At 43.0% G+C, this 17,347-nt stretch overlaps 1 protein-coding gene across 1 annotated transcript in view; it reads left to right on the forward strand.

The window, feature by feature from the left end:
- The first annotated feature begins 5,645 nt into the window (after positions 1-5,645).
- CIB4 (calcium and integrin binding family member 4) overlaps positions 5,646-17,347 on the forward strand; it is a 134,480-nt gene continuing 122,778 nt past the window's right edge. Inside the window, exons 1-2 of the mRNA XM_006880702.1 lie at positions 5,646-5,751; positions 6,199-6,233. Of these exons, the coding sequence (XP_006880764.1) occupies positions 5,698-5,751; positions 6,199-6,233 (89 nt within the window). The 5' untranslated portion in view covers positions 5,646-5,697. The remainder of the gene's footprint in view (positions 5,752-6,198; positions 6,234-17,347) is intronic.

Below are 17,347 nucleotides of genomic sequence, written 5' to 3' on the forward strand. Positions count from 1 at the left end.
CCCAGTTACTGTATCAATCCATCTCATCTGGGATTTTCCTCTTCTGTGCTGTCTCTTCACTCTTCCAATCATGATGTCCTTCTCCAAGGACTGGTCCCACCTGGCCACATGCCCAAAATGTGTGACACGGAGCTTCAAAATCCTGGCCTCCAAGGATAGACTTGGTTTCACCCTCTCCAAGACAGAACTAGTCTCCAGCATCACAACTCGAAGACATCTATTCTTCTTCTATCATCCTTAGTCATTGTCCAACTCTCTGAAGCATAACAAGTAATTGTGAAGGCCATGGCCTGGATCTGGTGCATCTTAGTCTCTAGACTGACATCGTTGCTCTTTATCACTGAATGAAAGATTTCTGTAAAGATTACAGCCTTGGAAACTCTATGAAGGCAGTTCTACTCTATCCTACAGCATGGGCTGCTACATGTTGGGATCAACTGGATTTCAAGAGGTTTGGCTGGGTTTTTTTAAAACTTTCGTTTAAGTGGTGGGCAGCACCTTGATAGAAGAAGAAGAGATGGAGGTTGTTAATGATTACAGCATGTTCAGTTCCACAGTCAACACTCTTGGCACCAGCAGTCAGGAAATTAAAAAATTAATTATACTTGGAAAATCTGCTATCAGGGACGTCTCCAGAGCCAGGCCATGGTCTTCACAATTACTTGCTTTGCGTCAGAGAGTGGCGCAATGACTAAGGGTGACGGAAGAAAGATTGATGCCTTAAAGTTGTTGTGCTGGAGAAGAGTCTTGAGCATACCATGGACTACCAAGAAAACAAATAGGTCTGTCTTAGAGAGGGTGAAACCAAGTTACTCCTTGGAAGCTAGGTTTTTGAAGCTCCATTTCACATACTTTGGACATGTGGCCCAGAGAGACTGGTCCTTGGAGAAGGACATCATGCTTGGAAGGGTAAAGAGATAGTGCAGGAAAGGAAGACCCCAGAGGAGATGGATTGATACAGTAACTGGGGCAATGGGGGTAGGTGTGTGAGAATCAGTGGGACTGGCTCAGGACAGGGCAGGGTTCAGAGCTGCTGTACATAGGGTCGCTATGAGTCACAGACAACATTCAATGGCACATAACAACAACAACAATAACAACAAGAGGTTATGTATCCCATTATGGTTTTGAATTACATTTTTTAATCCCCAATGTCAATAATATTATCTTCCTTGGTCAACAATCAACACTCTTAATACCAGCAGTCCAGAAATCAAGAGATGTATTTCATGGGTCTGAAGAGTTTGAGAAGTCATAATGTCAGTTTGAAGACTAATGTATATCTAATTCAAGCCCATGGTTTTCTCAATCTGCTACACACTGACAAGCTGGACAATGAACAAGGATAACTGAAGAAGAATTAATGTCTTTGAGTGGAGTGCTGGAGAAGAGTACTGAATATTCCATGGACTTCCGAGAGAACAAACAGATATGTCTTAGAAAGGATGCAGCCAGAGTGCTCCTTGATGGCAAAAATGGTGGAGCTTTGTCTTTCATACTTTGAATGTGTAGCTAGGTGTCGCTATTCATTGGAGAGAGGCATCTTGCTGGGAAAGATGGGAGGGTCAGCGAAGGAGAAGAGGACCTCTAATGAGAAGGGTTGAAATGGCAACTTCAGCAATGGGCTTGAGTGTTTCAAAGACAGTGAGCATGGCACAGGATAGAAAGCAGAGGTTCAAGCTGACTTCTCATAGGATTGCTATGAGTCATACTGGACTTGACAGCACTTAACAACAACAATGACTTGAGCATCTATTCACATGCTTATTGGCCATTTATATATCTTCTTTGGAGAAATGTTCATCCAGATCTTTTACCTATTTTTAGAATTGGGTTGTTTGTCTCAGTTATTGTTGAGTTGTGAGAGTTCTTTATATATTCAGGATCCAAATTCCTTTCCAACCCCTTCTGAATTTTAAGAGATATTTAAATCAAGGCTGGCAGCAGGGCTTGTGATTTTTACAGTCTGTGGAGTTCATTTGCCTTGACAATGACAGAAACTTTGCCACGTATGAGCTCAGTCCCACAGAGAGGGGTAGATCCTGGAAGATGCAGAATTGTGGAGGCAGGTCACTGCTCGTCTGAACACAATTACAGCCCTTTCAAGGTAGTGCCTGTTGAAGAGGAGCTGGGGAGATGCAGGCTGGCTAATATCAAAGGCAGAATCATGTTAAGGGATTTTCTGTAAAAGGAGCACAGGTTTTTATTTCATAGGCAAATAAGATGGTTCATTAAAAAAGCAATTTTGGATTATAAATGGATATGCAAATATAAGGTGGTATTCTTATTGTTACTATTCTTATTTGTAGGCACCCAGGAGAGCCCTCTCCAGGATAAAATCTCAGAGCCTGGGTAAAGGAAAGAGGGGACAAATGACAACAACTTGGCAGTTTGCACACCCTGTTGTCTCTGTCTCTGCCTCTCTCTCTCTCTGCGTGTATGTGTGAGAGTTAGTTTTATTCTTTCTCTCTTAATTTATTTACTACCTGTGTAATTATTTATGTAATAATCTTCTTTAATATGGACTTCCATTTCTTTTAATTAACTTTCTTTATAAAGGAAACTTTGTATCACAATCATAAACAGCACATTTATATAAGATACAAAGTGGAAAGTAACTAAAAAAATGTAATGAAAGTCAAGGATGTTATTAAATTTTAACTGGATCCTCTTGCTTTCTGGGTATAGAGAGCTGCTCCCGACCTTGGCTTGGCTTCCCTTTCCTAACCTCTCAGGTCTCTCCTCTACAGCACCTCTTTAGGATAGGGCCCTCTTAGAACAGGGCCTCCTCAGGGCAAGGCCTCCTCAAATAAGGCCTCCTCACATAAGGCCTCCTCAGGACAGCACCTTCTCAGAGAGGGCTTCCTTAGAAAAGTCCCCCAGGAGAGGACCTCCTCAGGAAAGAACCTTCTCAGAACAAAATCTCCTCTCAGGATAGAGTCCATTTCCAATAGAAGGAGGATAGGGCCTTCTCAGGATAGATTCTCCTTTTCAGGATAGGGGCCCCCTTCTCAGGGTAGGTTCTCCTCAGTATAGGGATCCCTTCTCAGGATAGGCTTTCCTTCTCAGGATAGGGCTTCTATGTCAGGACAGGGCCTCCTCAAGGCAGGGTCTCCTCTTCAGACAGAGCTTACTCAGGCAGGCTTTCTCTTGCCACCAGTCTTCCCACTCCTGTACGTTCTTTACCCTGTTCCTTGCTTCCTTTGTTTCACTGCATGTGGATCTGATGGATATTATAATTTATATATGTGTGTCTGGCTCTGGGGAGTCAAGATGTGATCTGTCTTATTTATCCCTCCACTTGACTAACTCAGTAAATTATTAAAGGCAAATAAACAAAATGAGTTTCTCTTGAGTTATATCTGCCTTATGAAAGTTCCCAGTGTACCAGAGTAGCACTATGATACACAGGATTTTCAATGGCTAATTTTTAAGAAGTAGAGCCCTGTGTCTTTCCTCTGAGGTTACTCTGGGTAGACTTGAACCTCCAATCTTTTGGTTATCAGCCAAGCTCATTAACCATTTGCACCATTCAGAGACTCCATCTAACCCAAGTTGTTGTTGTTGTGTACCGTCGAGTTGGAACCAGCCCATAGCTGACCCTCCAGCGGGTTTTCAGAGGCAGTTAATTGCATGGGAGGAGATTGCCCATCCTTCTCCCACAGAACAGCTGGTGGCCTCAAACTGCATGCCTTTGGGACTGCAGCGCAGCTTCTTACCACTAGGCCACCAGAGCTCCCTTCTTGCCCAAGAGGGACTTAATGAATAAGTAGCTTGAATTTCTGAGCCTATACCAGTTCCTAGCTTACTTTCGTTATTCTGTAAGAGAGCTAGTGAGTGTGGTGAGGTGTGAAGGACTGACATTAGCACCTCTTTGTAATCAGAAGAGCTGTGAGCAGAACTGAAGAAGGAAGCAGCCTCCTGGGAATGGTCACCTGACTTCTGAGGATTTCCCACCCTCACTAGGGAATCCCTGGGCCTAGAAATTCACACTTGGCCTTGGACTTGAAGCCTCACTGGATCATTTGGTAACTGAATGACCTGATGGCATCACTTAACCTCACCCAGCATGTGCCTTCCCCAAAGTAGAAGAGTAAGACGCTCTCTGACCTTATGGAGCTGCTGGGAGCATGCAAGGAGGCAGTTCATACGAAAATGGTAGTAGACACTGAAAAGCTTTAAGAGAAAAGGAATTTAATACCTATGCTATGAGTCCTACATTTTCTCTCACGCCTACCAGTAACAAGTAATAATATACTTTATCCTTTATGCGGAATTATATAGGGAATACCTAGCTAAGAGCTTCCTAGATATTGTTTTATATTGTCTTCAACAATATTCAATGGCACTAAAAACACAATAAGGAAGCTCTAGCAGCTTTGTGGGAAGAAGTTGCGCTGCCAAACTAAAGGTACATGGTTCAAATCCACCAGCTGCTCTGCAAGAGGAAGATGATCAGTCTCCTCCCCTGTGATTTCCTGGCTCTAAAAAGTCATCAGAAGGACTGCTGTGGGTCAGTTCCAACTCCAGGAAGGTACAAAACAACAACAAAAACAAAGTCTTATGGGAATGCTGTTAATCCCAAAAGCCAGTACACTGCCATCAAGTTGATTTTGACTTACATTGACCCTTATCTTATAGAGTAGGACTGCCCCAAAGGATTCCCAAGGCCATATATTTTTTTTTATGGATACAATCAGAAAGTTTACTTTTTTAAAAGAAGAAAAGGTTGAGTGTTTATGGGTATATCAGTGGTCTTTTATGACTTGTTGAAGAAGTCCTGCTCTTACAGAGTTATGTTTGGGGCTGCTAACCAAAAGTCAGCTCTGGTGGCCTAGTGGCAAGAAGCTGCGCTGCAGTCCTGAAGGCATGTAGTTCAAGGCCACCAGGCGCTCTGCCTCTGTGGGAGAAGGATGGATGCGCAATCTCCACCCCTGCAATTTGCTGCCTCTAAAAACCCACTGGAGGGTCAGCTCTGGGTCATTCCGATCTAACAGTAAAAACAACAACAAAACAATAAACCAAAAGATTGGCTGTTCAAACTCATGAGCTGCACCTTGTGAGAAAGACGACGCAATCTCATCTAATTAAAATTGACCGCCTCAGAAACTTGATGGAGGGTCACCATGCGTTGGAACTGCTGACTCAACATCAATGGATTATCTTTGGGTTTTTAAGGTGATGTAGCAACAAGAGATACAGCGTGGCCGTGGCTTTTAATATTCTGAAGCCTGTACTCTCAGCCACCACATGATAACAGCCACTTAAATGAACAGCATCTGTGTTGCCCACTCTTGTCACCGTATCTGAGTCATGGTTCTAATAGTTAATGTTTTTTGAGCACTTACTATGTGCCAGACATTGTTGCTTGGATTAAATAAAATAATCCTCCCAATAATCCCATGATTATTTTTCCATTTTACAGATGAGGTAAACACTAAAACATATGCCAGGTAGTTTGACTCCATAGCTCATATTCTCTACTCCTCTATCGAAGTACCTTTCTGTTTATTGTTTGGGTAAGGTCTATTAGCTTTGGGAACCAGAAGAACTCCTTTCTAGGTCCACTAGGGCTTAGATTGGAAGGCCAGAAGGTAGAATGCATGTCACCATGGTAACCAGGCCAATTGCTTATACCAGCTGGTGAGCTCTTGGGGCTGAGATTCTGTGGCTGGGAAAGAGTAGCGTGAGGTTACCATGGGACAATGTTTGAGGTACCAGATGAGCTGGGAGGACCTGGAAGAGTACCAGGTGAGTAGATCAGACAGGATTCTGGGCAGAGGTGGGAACTCCTGGGGCAGGTGGTAGATGGAAGAACTCTTATCTGGAGCACTGGAGTTCACCAGGTAGAGGACATCCACGTGGCCCAGACCAGTCCTCTGAGACCATCTGTCTCTTACTCCAGAGCCCAGAGTTTCAATCTTGTCTCTGATTTCATGTACCAGACTTGTACCAGCATTTTCTTATCAAGGTTGTCAGAGGCTGCAAGGAGGGATAAGGGATACATTTCCATCCTTTGCTGTACCCCATCCCCAGGCTTCACTGCCCAGAGATGCCTTCATTTTCCCAGCTGTGGGGTAGGAGTAAGGGCTTTTCCTCTTAGGCTCCCAAGGATCCTTACTCCTAAAGGACTCAGGTTTTGAGTTGAGTGCCAAGCTCAGTTGAGCAGGCTAATTATCTGTCTATGCTTTGTCGTAGGCACTGACCTTCCTGACCAGAAAGGAAATTCTCTGGTGAGTAGAGGGGACCCCTGAGCTGTATCCCCTTTCAATTCTCCCTGCTACTGAGCCAGGTTGTAGCCCTGGGGCAGCCTCACCAAGCCCTGGAGACAGTCTGGGACAGGGTAGAGCGACTCCTCCCATGATAGGCCAGGCATCATATTTCCAGGGCACAGGAAGCCATGGAAACTGAGGACAGTTAGAGGGCTGTGCTATTTTCATTTTACAAATACTAATAACCCACACCTTTGTTCCTAAATACTGCCACCTACATTGACATGTAGATAACAATATTAATAGTTATGCATTATTATATCTATGTTTTTTTCTGTGCCATTAAGTCACTTGCCAATTATAGCGACCCTATGTACAACAGCTCTGAACCCTCTTCTATCCTGAGCCAATCTCATTGTCTCCGACACACCTACCCCCATTGCCCTAGTTACTGAGTCAATCCATCTCATCCAGGGTCTTCCTCTCCTGTAACATGTTGTTTGTTGTTGGAACTTTAACATATCCTGTAACATGTGCTGTTGGAACTGACCCATAGCTGACCCTCTAGTGGGTTTTCTGAGACTGTAAATTGCATGGGAGGAGATTGTGGAGCAGCCGGTAGATTCCAACTATGTGCCTTTGGGCTTGCACACAGCTTCTTATCACGAAGCCACCAGAGCTCTCTCTGTTAGAATATATTCTTATATAAATGTAAACCAAACCCCAGCTACTGTTATCATGCTGAATCCAACTCAAGGTGATGCTTCTTTGGGTTTCCGACACTGCGAATCTTAGCAGGAAGAGACTCCCCATCTTTCTCCTGCACCCTGACTTCTGGTTCGCAGCTGAGCAGATAACCAACTATGCCACCGGGTATGTGAGATTACAAATATCACCAACGGCACATTATGCTTTATTACTGTTGTTGTTCCTGCGCCATCGACTTAGAACTGACTCACAGCTGACTCTCCAGAGGCTCTCCAGAGGCAATTACTCACAGGGAGGAGATGGCCATTTTATGCCCACCGAGCAGCTGGTGGAGTTGAACCTTGTGCGTTTGTGCTGGCAGTGTACTTCCTTACCGTTAAGGAATGAAGAGGGAGCAAGGGTGGCCTAGGGGTAAGAAGCTGTGTTACACTCCCAAGGCACAGGGTTCGGATCCACCAGCTCTCTGTAAAGAGGAGCCGTCTCCGCCTGTGTGATTTAGTGCCTCTGAAAAGCCCCTGGAGCGTCAGCTATGGGTTGGTTTCTGCGCGACGGACACAGCAACAACAAGCCATCACAACAATATGTTATATTTATCCAGGTTGTCAAAAAAAGAACATGTAATTTATACAAAGATATAAAGGAAAAATTAAACCATGATATGAAAGGGTGGCTAGAAAATGAAAATTGTATAGATAGTTCGAAATTAAAGCTGCGTGTCTCCCTCCCCTCTTCCCAGACCTTCCTGAGGTAGCTACTGCTCAAGCTAGTTTCTCATCCAGCCTTTCAGAGGAATGAACGGCTTAGGGCAGACCCTCCATATATGCCCTTTAACATTTTTACTTCATTCTTCAGCATTTACCCCATTCACAATGTAGCCTTTATTTCGCTCTTTGTCTTCTTCCCTCCATTTCCTAATCCTAGAAAATTTTACATAAAATACCTAGAGATTCATCTCATTCTTTTTTTTTTTTTTTGGCTCCAGAGCCTTCTTTCCTGTGGATGAACTGTAATTCTGTTTATTAGCCCCCGTATTATGATTACGAGGAGAGATGTGGCATCAGAATTGGATGTAGACTCATCAACAGTCTGTGTTATGCAGATGACACAACCCTGCTTACTGAAACTGAGGAAGACCTGAAACACTTGCTATAGAAGGTCAAGGACTGCAGCCTTCAATATGGATTGAAGCTCAACATCAAGAAAACAAAGATTTTCACCAATAGGCCGATTGGCAGCATCAGAATTGATAGTGAAGTGATTGAGATTGTTCACAACTTTAGTTTGCTTGGCTCCACAATCAACTCTCTTGGTACCAGGAGCCAGGAAATTAAAAGACAAATTGCATAGGGGAAGTCTGAAGTCAGGGATCTCTCAAACATACTGAAGAGCAATGATATCAGTCTGGAGACTAAGGTCCACCTGTTCCAGGCCATGGTCTTTGCAATTACTTGCTATCGATCAGAAAGCTGAACAATTCCTAGGAATGATAGAAGTAGAACTGATGTGTTTGAGTTGTGGTGCTGGAGAAGAGTATTGAATATACCATGGACTTCTTGGAGAACAAACAGATTCCTCTTAGAGAGGGTGAGAACAGGCTGCTCCTTGGAGGCAAGGATTTGGAGGCTTCATCTGACATACTTTGAACATGTTGCAAGGATGTATCAGTCCTTGGAGAAGGATGTCATGCTTGGGAGAGTAGGGGGACAGCGCAGGAGAAGAAGACCCTCGATGAGATGGATTGAATCAGTGACTGGGGTTATGGGGGTAGGTGTGTCAGAGACAATAAGGTTGATACAGGATAGAGCAGGTTTAGTGCTGTTGTACCTAGGGACACTATGAGTTGCAGGTGACTCAATGACACATAACAACAACAACAAGTTCTTTCAGCTCTTACATAATTTTTTTGAAGCAGATTTCTCTTTTTTTCTGATGCAACTCTGAGTGGACTTGAATCTCCAATCTTTTGGTTAACAGCCAAACTCAAGTTAAAGAGCTGTGGTGGCTTGGTAGGAAGAAGTCACACTGCCAACCCAGTGGCAGACGGCTTAAATCAATCAGTTCTGCAAGAGAAAGATGAACAATCTCCTCTCATGCATCTTATAGCCTCTGAAGAACAATAACAACAACAAATAATTCTACAAATAAACCACCATGATGGATTGAGAAGAGATTGGGGTCATTAACAATTTCAACTTGCTCAGCACAGTCAACATTCTCGGCACCAGCAGTCAAAAATGAATTGCATTAGGGAAGTCTGTTGTCACGGACCTTTCCAGAGTGCTGTTGAGCAATGATGTCAGTTTCGAGACAAAGATGCGCCTGATGCAGGCGATGGTCTTAGCAATTACAGAAACCAGGACAATGACTAAGGATGACAGAAGAAGAATTGATGCTTTTGAGTTATGGTGCTGGAGAATCTTGAACATACCTTAGACCACCAAGAAAACAAATAGGTCTGTCTTGGAGAGGTTGAAACCAAGTTTCTCCTCGAAGGCTAGGATTTTGAGGCTCCATCTCACGTACTCTGGGCACATAGACAGGAGGGACCAGTTGCTGGAGAAGGACATCATGCTTGGAAGGGTGGAGGGACAGCACAGGAGAGGAAGACCCTGGATGAGATGGATTAGTACAGTAACTGGGGCAATGGGGGAGGTGTATTGGAGTGAGTGAGCCTGGCTCAGGACAGGGCAGGCTTCTGAGCTGTTGTACATAGGGCCACTATGAGTCACAGGTGACTCGATGACACATGACAGCAACAACAATGCTGTGCTAAACATTTGTGTGAAAAGTGCTTATCCAAGATAATAAGTGCACAAGGGAAATTTCTAGCCTTAGAAATTTTGGGCAAAGGGTTTTTTTCTGTTGTGTGTTGTTGAGCTGACCTCAATTCATAGTGACCCTATGTGACAGTGTGGTACTGCCACATTGGAATCTCTACAGGAGCACATCACCAGGTCTTTTCTCTCTTGGAGTAGATTGTGTTTCCAAATTGCTACCCTGTCAGTAATCCTGTGCGTTACTAACTATTGCTCCACCAGGACTCCTCAGGCAAAAGGTCAGTGCATTTAAAATTTAGATCAAAACTCAAGCTCACTGCTGTTGCGTCGCATCTGACTCGTAGCACACCCCTGTGAGGTTTCTGAGGCTGTAAATCACAGGGACAGGAGGAGACTGCCCTTTTTTCTTCTGTAGAGTTGCTGGTGTATTCGAACTGCCAGACTCAATGATCAATTAGCTAGCAGAGCAACTTCCTATGTACTGTGCTACCAGAGCCCCCGCTGGTAGGTATGAGAATGACCAGGTCTGCTCTTTTCACACCAATAAAATCAAGGGCTTTTCAGAGATCCTCATTCGGTCCTTAGTACTTCTCACCTTTCTCTGGATGGTACAAACAGTTAAGTGCTTAACTTTTGGCTGGTAAATTCCAAGTTACCCAGAGCCTCCTTTGGAGACCAAGCTGAGAATCTGCTTCCAGAAAAATTACAGTCTTCAAAACTTCATGAAAAATTCTATTCTGCACACATAGGTCGACATGGGTTGGAATCAACTCAGTGGCAACTAATGACAACAACAGTGCTTCTCACACAACTTTCCGATGCTTCCAAGGAGGAACTATGATGGAGCAGGCAGAGGGGAGTGGGGGTTGGATTGGAGGAGAGCAGAAGATGAGAGAGGGGTTTTTCTTGGTTTATTTCTTGAGCATTGTCTTTCTTTTTCACATATTCTACACTGGCTTTCCAGAAAAGAGTTCCTGGAAAGAAAACGATCCTTAGAGTCTCCTTTCTTTACTGTCCATCCTGCTCTGAGGTGACCCTTGCTTAGATCCTGTTTCTATCCCACTCACAAGCAATCTTCCCTGGGAGAGGGCATAGCCAGAGAAGGTTCCGCTTCCGTCCAAACTTCTCTAACAAGCTTCCTTTAAAACTCTTCTTGGCTGGCACCCTTGTGTGATGTCTTTGTTTCTGAGCTCAGTGGGCCAATGCTCACCTTGGGGTAGGTAGCTTTGACCTGTAAGTCCCACCATTGGGGCCTCAAAGAGAGGAACCTGTTAATGCTGGGGAGGCTGAGGGCTCTGTGGATGAGGAAGGCAGAATGAAGGCCACCTTGTATGATCCAGCTCCTCTGCTTTTGTTCATCAAGACTGGAAGTTTTTAAACATGAATAGGGTGATTCCTGAGGGAGGGACAGAAATTTTAAGGTGAGTGGAATTATACCAGAGACAGCTCTCTGCTACTTTAAGCCATATTGGGTCTGCAGACCTGGCAAAGCACACCTCAGGGTCTACTCCGGGAATACTCATCTGTTGCTGAAGATATGGGAGAGCTTTAAGAGCTTTGAAGAGTGGGAGAGGACCAGGGAAGCACTGGAAGGCTGAAGATGTTCACACAGTGCTTGTTGGGAAAGGGGAAGCTCTTGGACCTGGCCCCTTTGTGCGCAGATGAAGTAGGTCCTGGTTTGACCGTCAATGGAAACTGCTCTTAGGAGGAGGAGGATCTTTGTGTTTGAGGTGTAGCTACCTCCAAGGTTGATAAGAAAGCAAAGATCAGACAACTTCCAGTTAATGTACATACGTTGTGGTTCCATTGTTGTTCGGTGCCATTGAGTCAAGTACGACTCATAGTGATCCTATAAAAAAAAGATGTGAACCCTGTCCTAGCTTGCACCTTCCTCACACTTCCTAATACACAAGAGGCCATTGCAGCAGTTACTGTGTCAGTTCACTTGGTTGAGGGCCTTCCTCTCCTTCACTGACCCTCCACCCTTTCCATCATCATGTCCTTCTCCAAGGAATAGAACCTCCTAGCAACATGCCCGAAGTACGTGAGGTGAAGCCTCATCATTCTTGCCTCCAAAGGACACTCCGGCTGCACTATCTCCAAGACATAGCTATTTTTTTCTCTTGGGCGTCCATGGGATGTTCTTCTCCAACACCACAGCTCAAAGGCATCAATTCTTTTTTCTGTTGTCCTTGTTCATTGTCCAGCTCTCAGATATATAGCAAGTAATTGGAAAGAATATGGCCTGAATCAGGCACACCTTAGTCCTCAAACTGGCATTACTCCTCAATAATTTGGAGAGGTCCCTAACAGCAGATTTTCCTTATTTCGTGACTGCTGGTCTCCATCCATCATGACATTATCTATTGGTCCAGTGCATATAGAATAGAACATATTCTCTTTTTTTTCTATAATTATATTTTATTAATTTTCATAAACATTTACAGAGATTTTGGGCTTCCACTCATTCATTGTTGCACTATTCTCTCTACCCTCCTCCAAGTTTGTTCTTGTCCAAATGCCACAGTGCTTGTCAAAGCCAGTTCTGATTAATCTTCTTTGTCAGTGTATCCTTTGCCATTCCCTATCACTCCTCCCTGAGAGAGACTTCACCCTGAGTCATAAGGGAAAGGGGACGGCGTATTCTCTTAGCTACTTCCTGCTGAGAAGGGACGCTGTGGGTTTCAGGGTGAAGATCTTCTCTCACTACTCTAAAGGGCCCCTTTGGCAGTAGGAAACACATAGACTATTATGGAGATTGATTTTGGAATTCAGATGCACTCTTATTGATTGTGCTTGGCTGTACATGTACATATCCTTCAAGATGTATCATGGGGGTGTTGCAACCTAGAAGACACAAATTTGACTAACAAGTTATAAGTACATGAGTCAAAAATTATGGAAAAGTAAAAGAAAAGATTCTTTCATTGTTTTACAAACCCTCCCCCAGGTCCCCTCCACCATGCAGCCCTCGCTCTAGTCTCCTGTGATGACAGAAATACCCAGTTCCATCTCTCTTTTAGACGGTTCTCTCCCTCCTCTGCTTCAGTGCAGTATACATTATTGAACCCATCTTACTCAGTCTCTCCCCAACCCCAAGGACAGTCCTATTCTACAACAGTGACATCATGTAATATTTGTCCTTTTGTGACTGGGATATTTCACTCAGCATAATGTTCTCCAGAGTCAACCATTTTGAATAATATTGCATGAGTTCCTTGTTTTTTAGTGCAGCATAGTATTCCATTGTGCGAATATACCACAGCTTCTCTAGCCATTCGTTTGTTGATGGGCACTTAGGTTGTTTCCAACTCCTTGCTATTGTGAACAAAGCTGCAATGAACATGGGTGTGCATATATCTGCTTGGATGTCAGCTATGGTCTCTTCAGGGTATATTCCCAGTAGTGGAATTGCTGGGTCAAATGGTATCTCTATTTGCAACTTTTTGGAAAGCGCCATACTGCTTTCCACAGGGGTTGCACCATTTTACACTCCCACCAACAGTGAATCAGGGTTCCAGTTTCTCCACAACCTCGCCAGCATTTGTTTTAAGTGTGCTTGTGCTACTTAAAGGAGAATAAAGGAATAAAGGACACAAAGAGCAAGAACACATGACAGCAAATGAATGAGGTCAACAAACAGTTTAAAAATGGAAAGCAGATAGATGCATGTGACGGAGAGACTTAACTGAGAAGAAGCTGAAAGCAAATTGCCTACCGGGGTCAGGATGACGGAATCAAGAACCCAGAAAGCCTCAGGAGCCAGGATGTAGGGTCAGGCTGAAAACAAAAATGAATAGAAAGATTTATATGAATCCTTCTCCTGCTTTGCAACCACTTAGCAGCCCGCATCCCCACCACAGCAGAAAACAGACGCTCACTCTGGAGATAATTTCAACAGGCGAGCGCCTGAGTCACAGACAGAGCAGAGGGGCAAGGGTCCTGATCGGCCTTCAGAGTCTCACCTACATGTATGAATTAAAATTCAAGAGTCATGGGTATTTGAGGAAGGAACACAGAAAGCCTACACTAAGTATTGCCATCACGGCATTTTAGCACACTGGCGATAATGGTGATAAAGCTTCTAAAAGCTTCCATGAAGAAAAAAGGTGACACTCAGACCATCAAGATTTGGAATGGCTTTAAGCTTGAAGACGGTGGCTGACCACCTTTAAAAGTCAAAGGGAAAATTACTTCCAGTCTAGAATTAAGTTCTAGCTTAAGTATTATCAAGGGCGAAGGCAGAATAAAGGTAGAATACAAAAAGGTTTTACATTCAAATTTTAAAAGTATAATAATAATAATCTCCTGTGCATCACTTCTTAAGAGACTTTAGAAGAATATCCTCCACTAAAAAAAGCTAATTTAAAAATAAAACCTAAGAAGGTGAAGGATAAGGGATTGAGGAAACAAAGATTCCATCGAAGGAAGGTAAAATGAGTTCCCAGGATGATGGTGGTCTTCTTCAAAGCATATCTGTTTGGTCTTTTGGCAGACCATTGGGTATTCAGTACTCTTCTCCAACACTCAACAGACATTATTCCAAACTACTCAGAGGCATCAAATCATTGTCTGTCATCGTTAGTCATTGTCAACAAGTGATTGAAAAGACCATAGCCTGGCTCAAGTACACTTTAGTCTTCAAACTGACTTCAATATCATTACTTCTCAGTATTTTTGGAGGAGTTCCTAACAGTGGGCTTGCCCAATGCAATACATCCCCTCATCTCCTGACTGCTGGTACTAAGGGGGTTGATTGTGAATCCAGGCAAGATGAAATAATTGACAAATTCAATCCTTTCTCCATTTATCTTGATGTTGTCTATTGGCCCAGTGCAAAGGATTGTTGTTGTTAGTTGCTGTCAAGTCGAGTACACCTCATAGCAACTCTATGAACAAAAGATCTGAACCTTGGTCTAACCTGTGCTGTCCTCACACTTCCTGACACACAAGAGCCCATTGCAGCAATCACCATGTCAGTCCATGTGGTGGAGGGTTTTCCTCTCCTTTGCTACCCCTCCACCTTTCCAAGAATCATGTCCTTCTCCAAGGAATAGACCCTCCTAGCAACATGCCCAAAGTGCATGAGGCAGAACCTCATCGTTCTTGCCTCCAAAGAGCACTCGGCTGCACCCTCTCCAAGACATATTTATTTGTTCTTTCGCCCATCCATAGAATGTTCAGTGCTCTTCTTCAACTCCATGGCTTAAAGGCATCAATTCTTCTTCTGTCATCCTTATTCATTGCCCAGCTGTCAGATGCATAGCAAGTGATAGGAAAGACTATGGCCTGAATCAGGCCTCAAACTGACATCATTACTCTTCAGTAATTTGGAGAGGTCTTCAACTGCAGATTTTCCCCATGCAATATATCTCATTTCCTTCTTGACTGCTGGTACTAAGGGTGTTAATTGTGAATCCAAGCAAGATGAAGTTGTTGATAGTTTCAATTTCTTTTCCACCTACCAAATGCTGCCTATTGGTCCATTGATAAGAATCTTCATTTTCTTGACACTGAGATGCAATCTATATTGAAGGCTGCATTCCTTGATCTTCTGCAACAAGGGCTTTAAGTCGTCCTTGCTTTGAGCAAGCAAGGTTGTGTCATCTGCATAACACAAGTTATTGATGGAAAGAATACAACGGTGATATATACCTTTCCTGATTTTAAACCGTAAAACACCCCCTTTTTCTGTTAGAATGAGTGTTTCTTGGTTTATGTACATGAGGACAATTAAGTGTTCTGGAAGTCTCCTTTTTCTTAATATTATTATAATTTATTATGACTCACACAGCATGATACCTTTACCTAATCAATAAAACACAAGTAAACATCTTTTTTGGTATTCTTTGGTTTTCTGTTCCTGTATTCTTGCTTTCAGCCAAGATCCATCTGATATTATGAATTATATACTACATACCCTGATCTCTTTTGAATGCTAATTGAATTTCTGGCAATTCTTTGCTGATATATACATACATTACTTCAGCTGTTTTTTAATAATCTTAAGCAAGATTTTACTTACATGTGATAATAATGATATTATTTGGTAATTTCCACATTCTGTTAGATCACTTCTTTTTTTTTTTTGAGTGTGTACAATTATGAATCTATTCCAGTTGGTCAGCCAGGTAGCTGTCTTATAAATTTCTTGGCAAAGAAGAATGAGCACATCTGGGGCTGCATTTGTTTGCTGAAACACTTCAAATGATAACTTGTAAAATCCTGGAGTCTTATTTTGCTCCAATATAACTTGGACTTCTTCCTTCACTACCTTTGGCTTTTGATTTTATGTTGTTGTTGTTATGTGCTGTCGAGTCGTTTGCGACTCATAGCGACCCTATGTACAACAGCCCTAAACCATGCTCTATTTTGTGCCAATCTCATTGCCTCTGACACACCCATCCAGATTACCCCAGTCACTGAATCAATCATTTGGAGGAAGCTCTGGTGGCCTAGTGGTAAGAAGTTGTGCTGTAATCCCAAAGGCCTGTGGTTCAAATCCACCAGCTGCTCCATGGGCACAAGATGGACAACCTCCTCCAGTGTGATTAATGGCCTCAGAAAATCAACTAGAGGGTCAGCTATGGGTCAGTTCTGACTCAACAGTACAAAACAACAAAATTATTCAGTGTTGACTAATCATTTTTTTGTTCAGTGGCTTTGTATATTCTTTCATTTTCTTCTTAAAAATTTTACATTGGTTTGCATACAGAGTTTATATACATTATGTTTCACACTATCCTTCATTCACATTGTATTTCATTCAGTCATTCTCATTATGTTTTATAAAATAAATAACTGTTAAACTATGCCCATCATTACTCTGTGTTTCCAGACTCCTGCTGGATCGTTCCCATTTTCTTTAAGTTCCTGCCCTCTACCCACCAAATTGTGTGATCTGTGATTTCCCCCTGTTCACCCTGACCCCTCTGTTCCCACCCCTTCCCCCTTTGGATCCCCATACACATTTTACTAGTTATACTTCTGTTTTTATAATAATGGTCCTACGCAGTATTTAATCCATGTGAGACAGAGTTAATTCACTCAGCATAATGCTCTCCAGTCTCTCAAGTTATGTAGTATTTTTCAAAATTATTGTTTCTGAGTGCTGCATAGTATGCCATTGGTGAATGTATTACGATTTCTCAACCATTTTGTTGTGATTGGACAATTGGGTTGTTTCCATGTTCTTACAATGGTGAATAATGCTGCTGTGAACATTGGTGTACAGATCTCCATTTGTGTCTCAGTTCTAATTTCTTTGGGGAATATTCCTAGGAGTGGAATAGCTGGGTCATATGGGATTTCTAGTTCAGTTTTTTTAGGAAAGACCAAACTGCCTGCCAAAGTGGTGTACCATTTTACAATCCCACCAACAATTATAAAAGTTGTAAGAGTATAAGAGTTCCTATCTAGCCAAATCAAATCCTCTCCAAAATTTATTACTTGCTAGCCTGTTAAATTTTGCCATTGTTGCTGGGGTGAGATGGTGTCTCATTGTGATTTTTATTTGCATCTCTCTTATTGTCGATGACTGAGGCTCAATGTCAAGAAGACAAAGATTCTCACCGCTGGACCAATTGGTAGCGTCAGGATGGATGGTGAAGAGATTGAGATTGTTCACAGCTTCAGTTTGCTCGGCTCCAC

Source organism: Elephantulus edwardii, unplaced genomic scaffold (assembly GCF_000299155.1).
Source record: "Elephantulus edwardii isolate Elephantulus edwardi_28Jun2011 unplaced genomic scaffold, EleEdw1.0 scaffold00009, whole genome shotgun sequence".
In the NCBI taxonomy this organism is placed as follows: domain Eukaryota; kingdom Metazoa; phylum Chordata; class Mammalia; order Macroscelidea; family Macroscelididae; genus Elephantulus; species Elephantulus edwardii.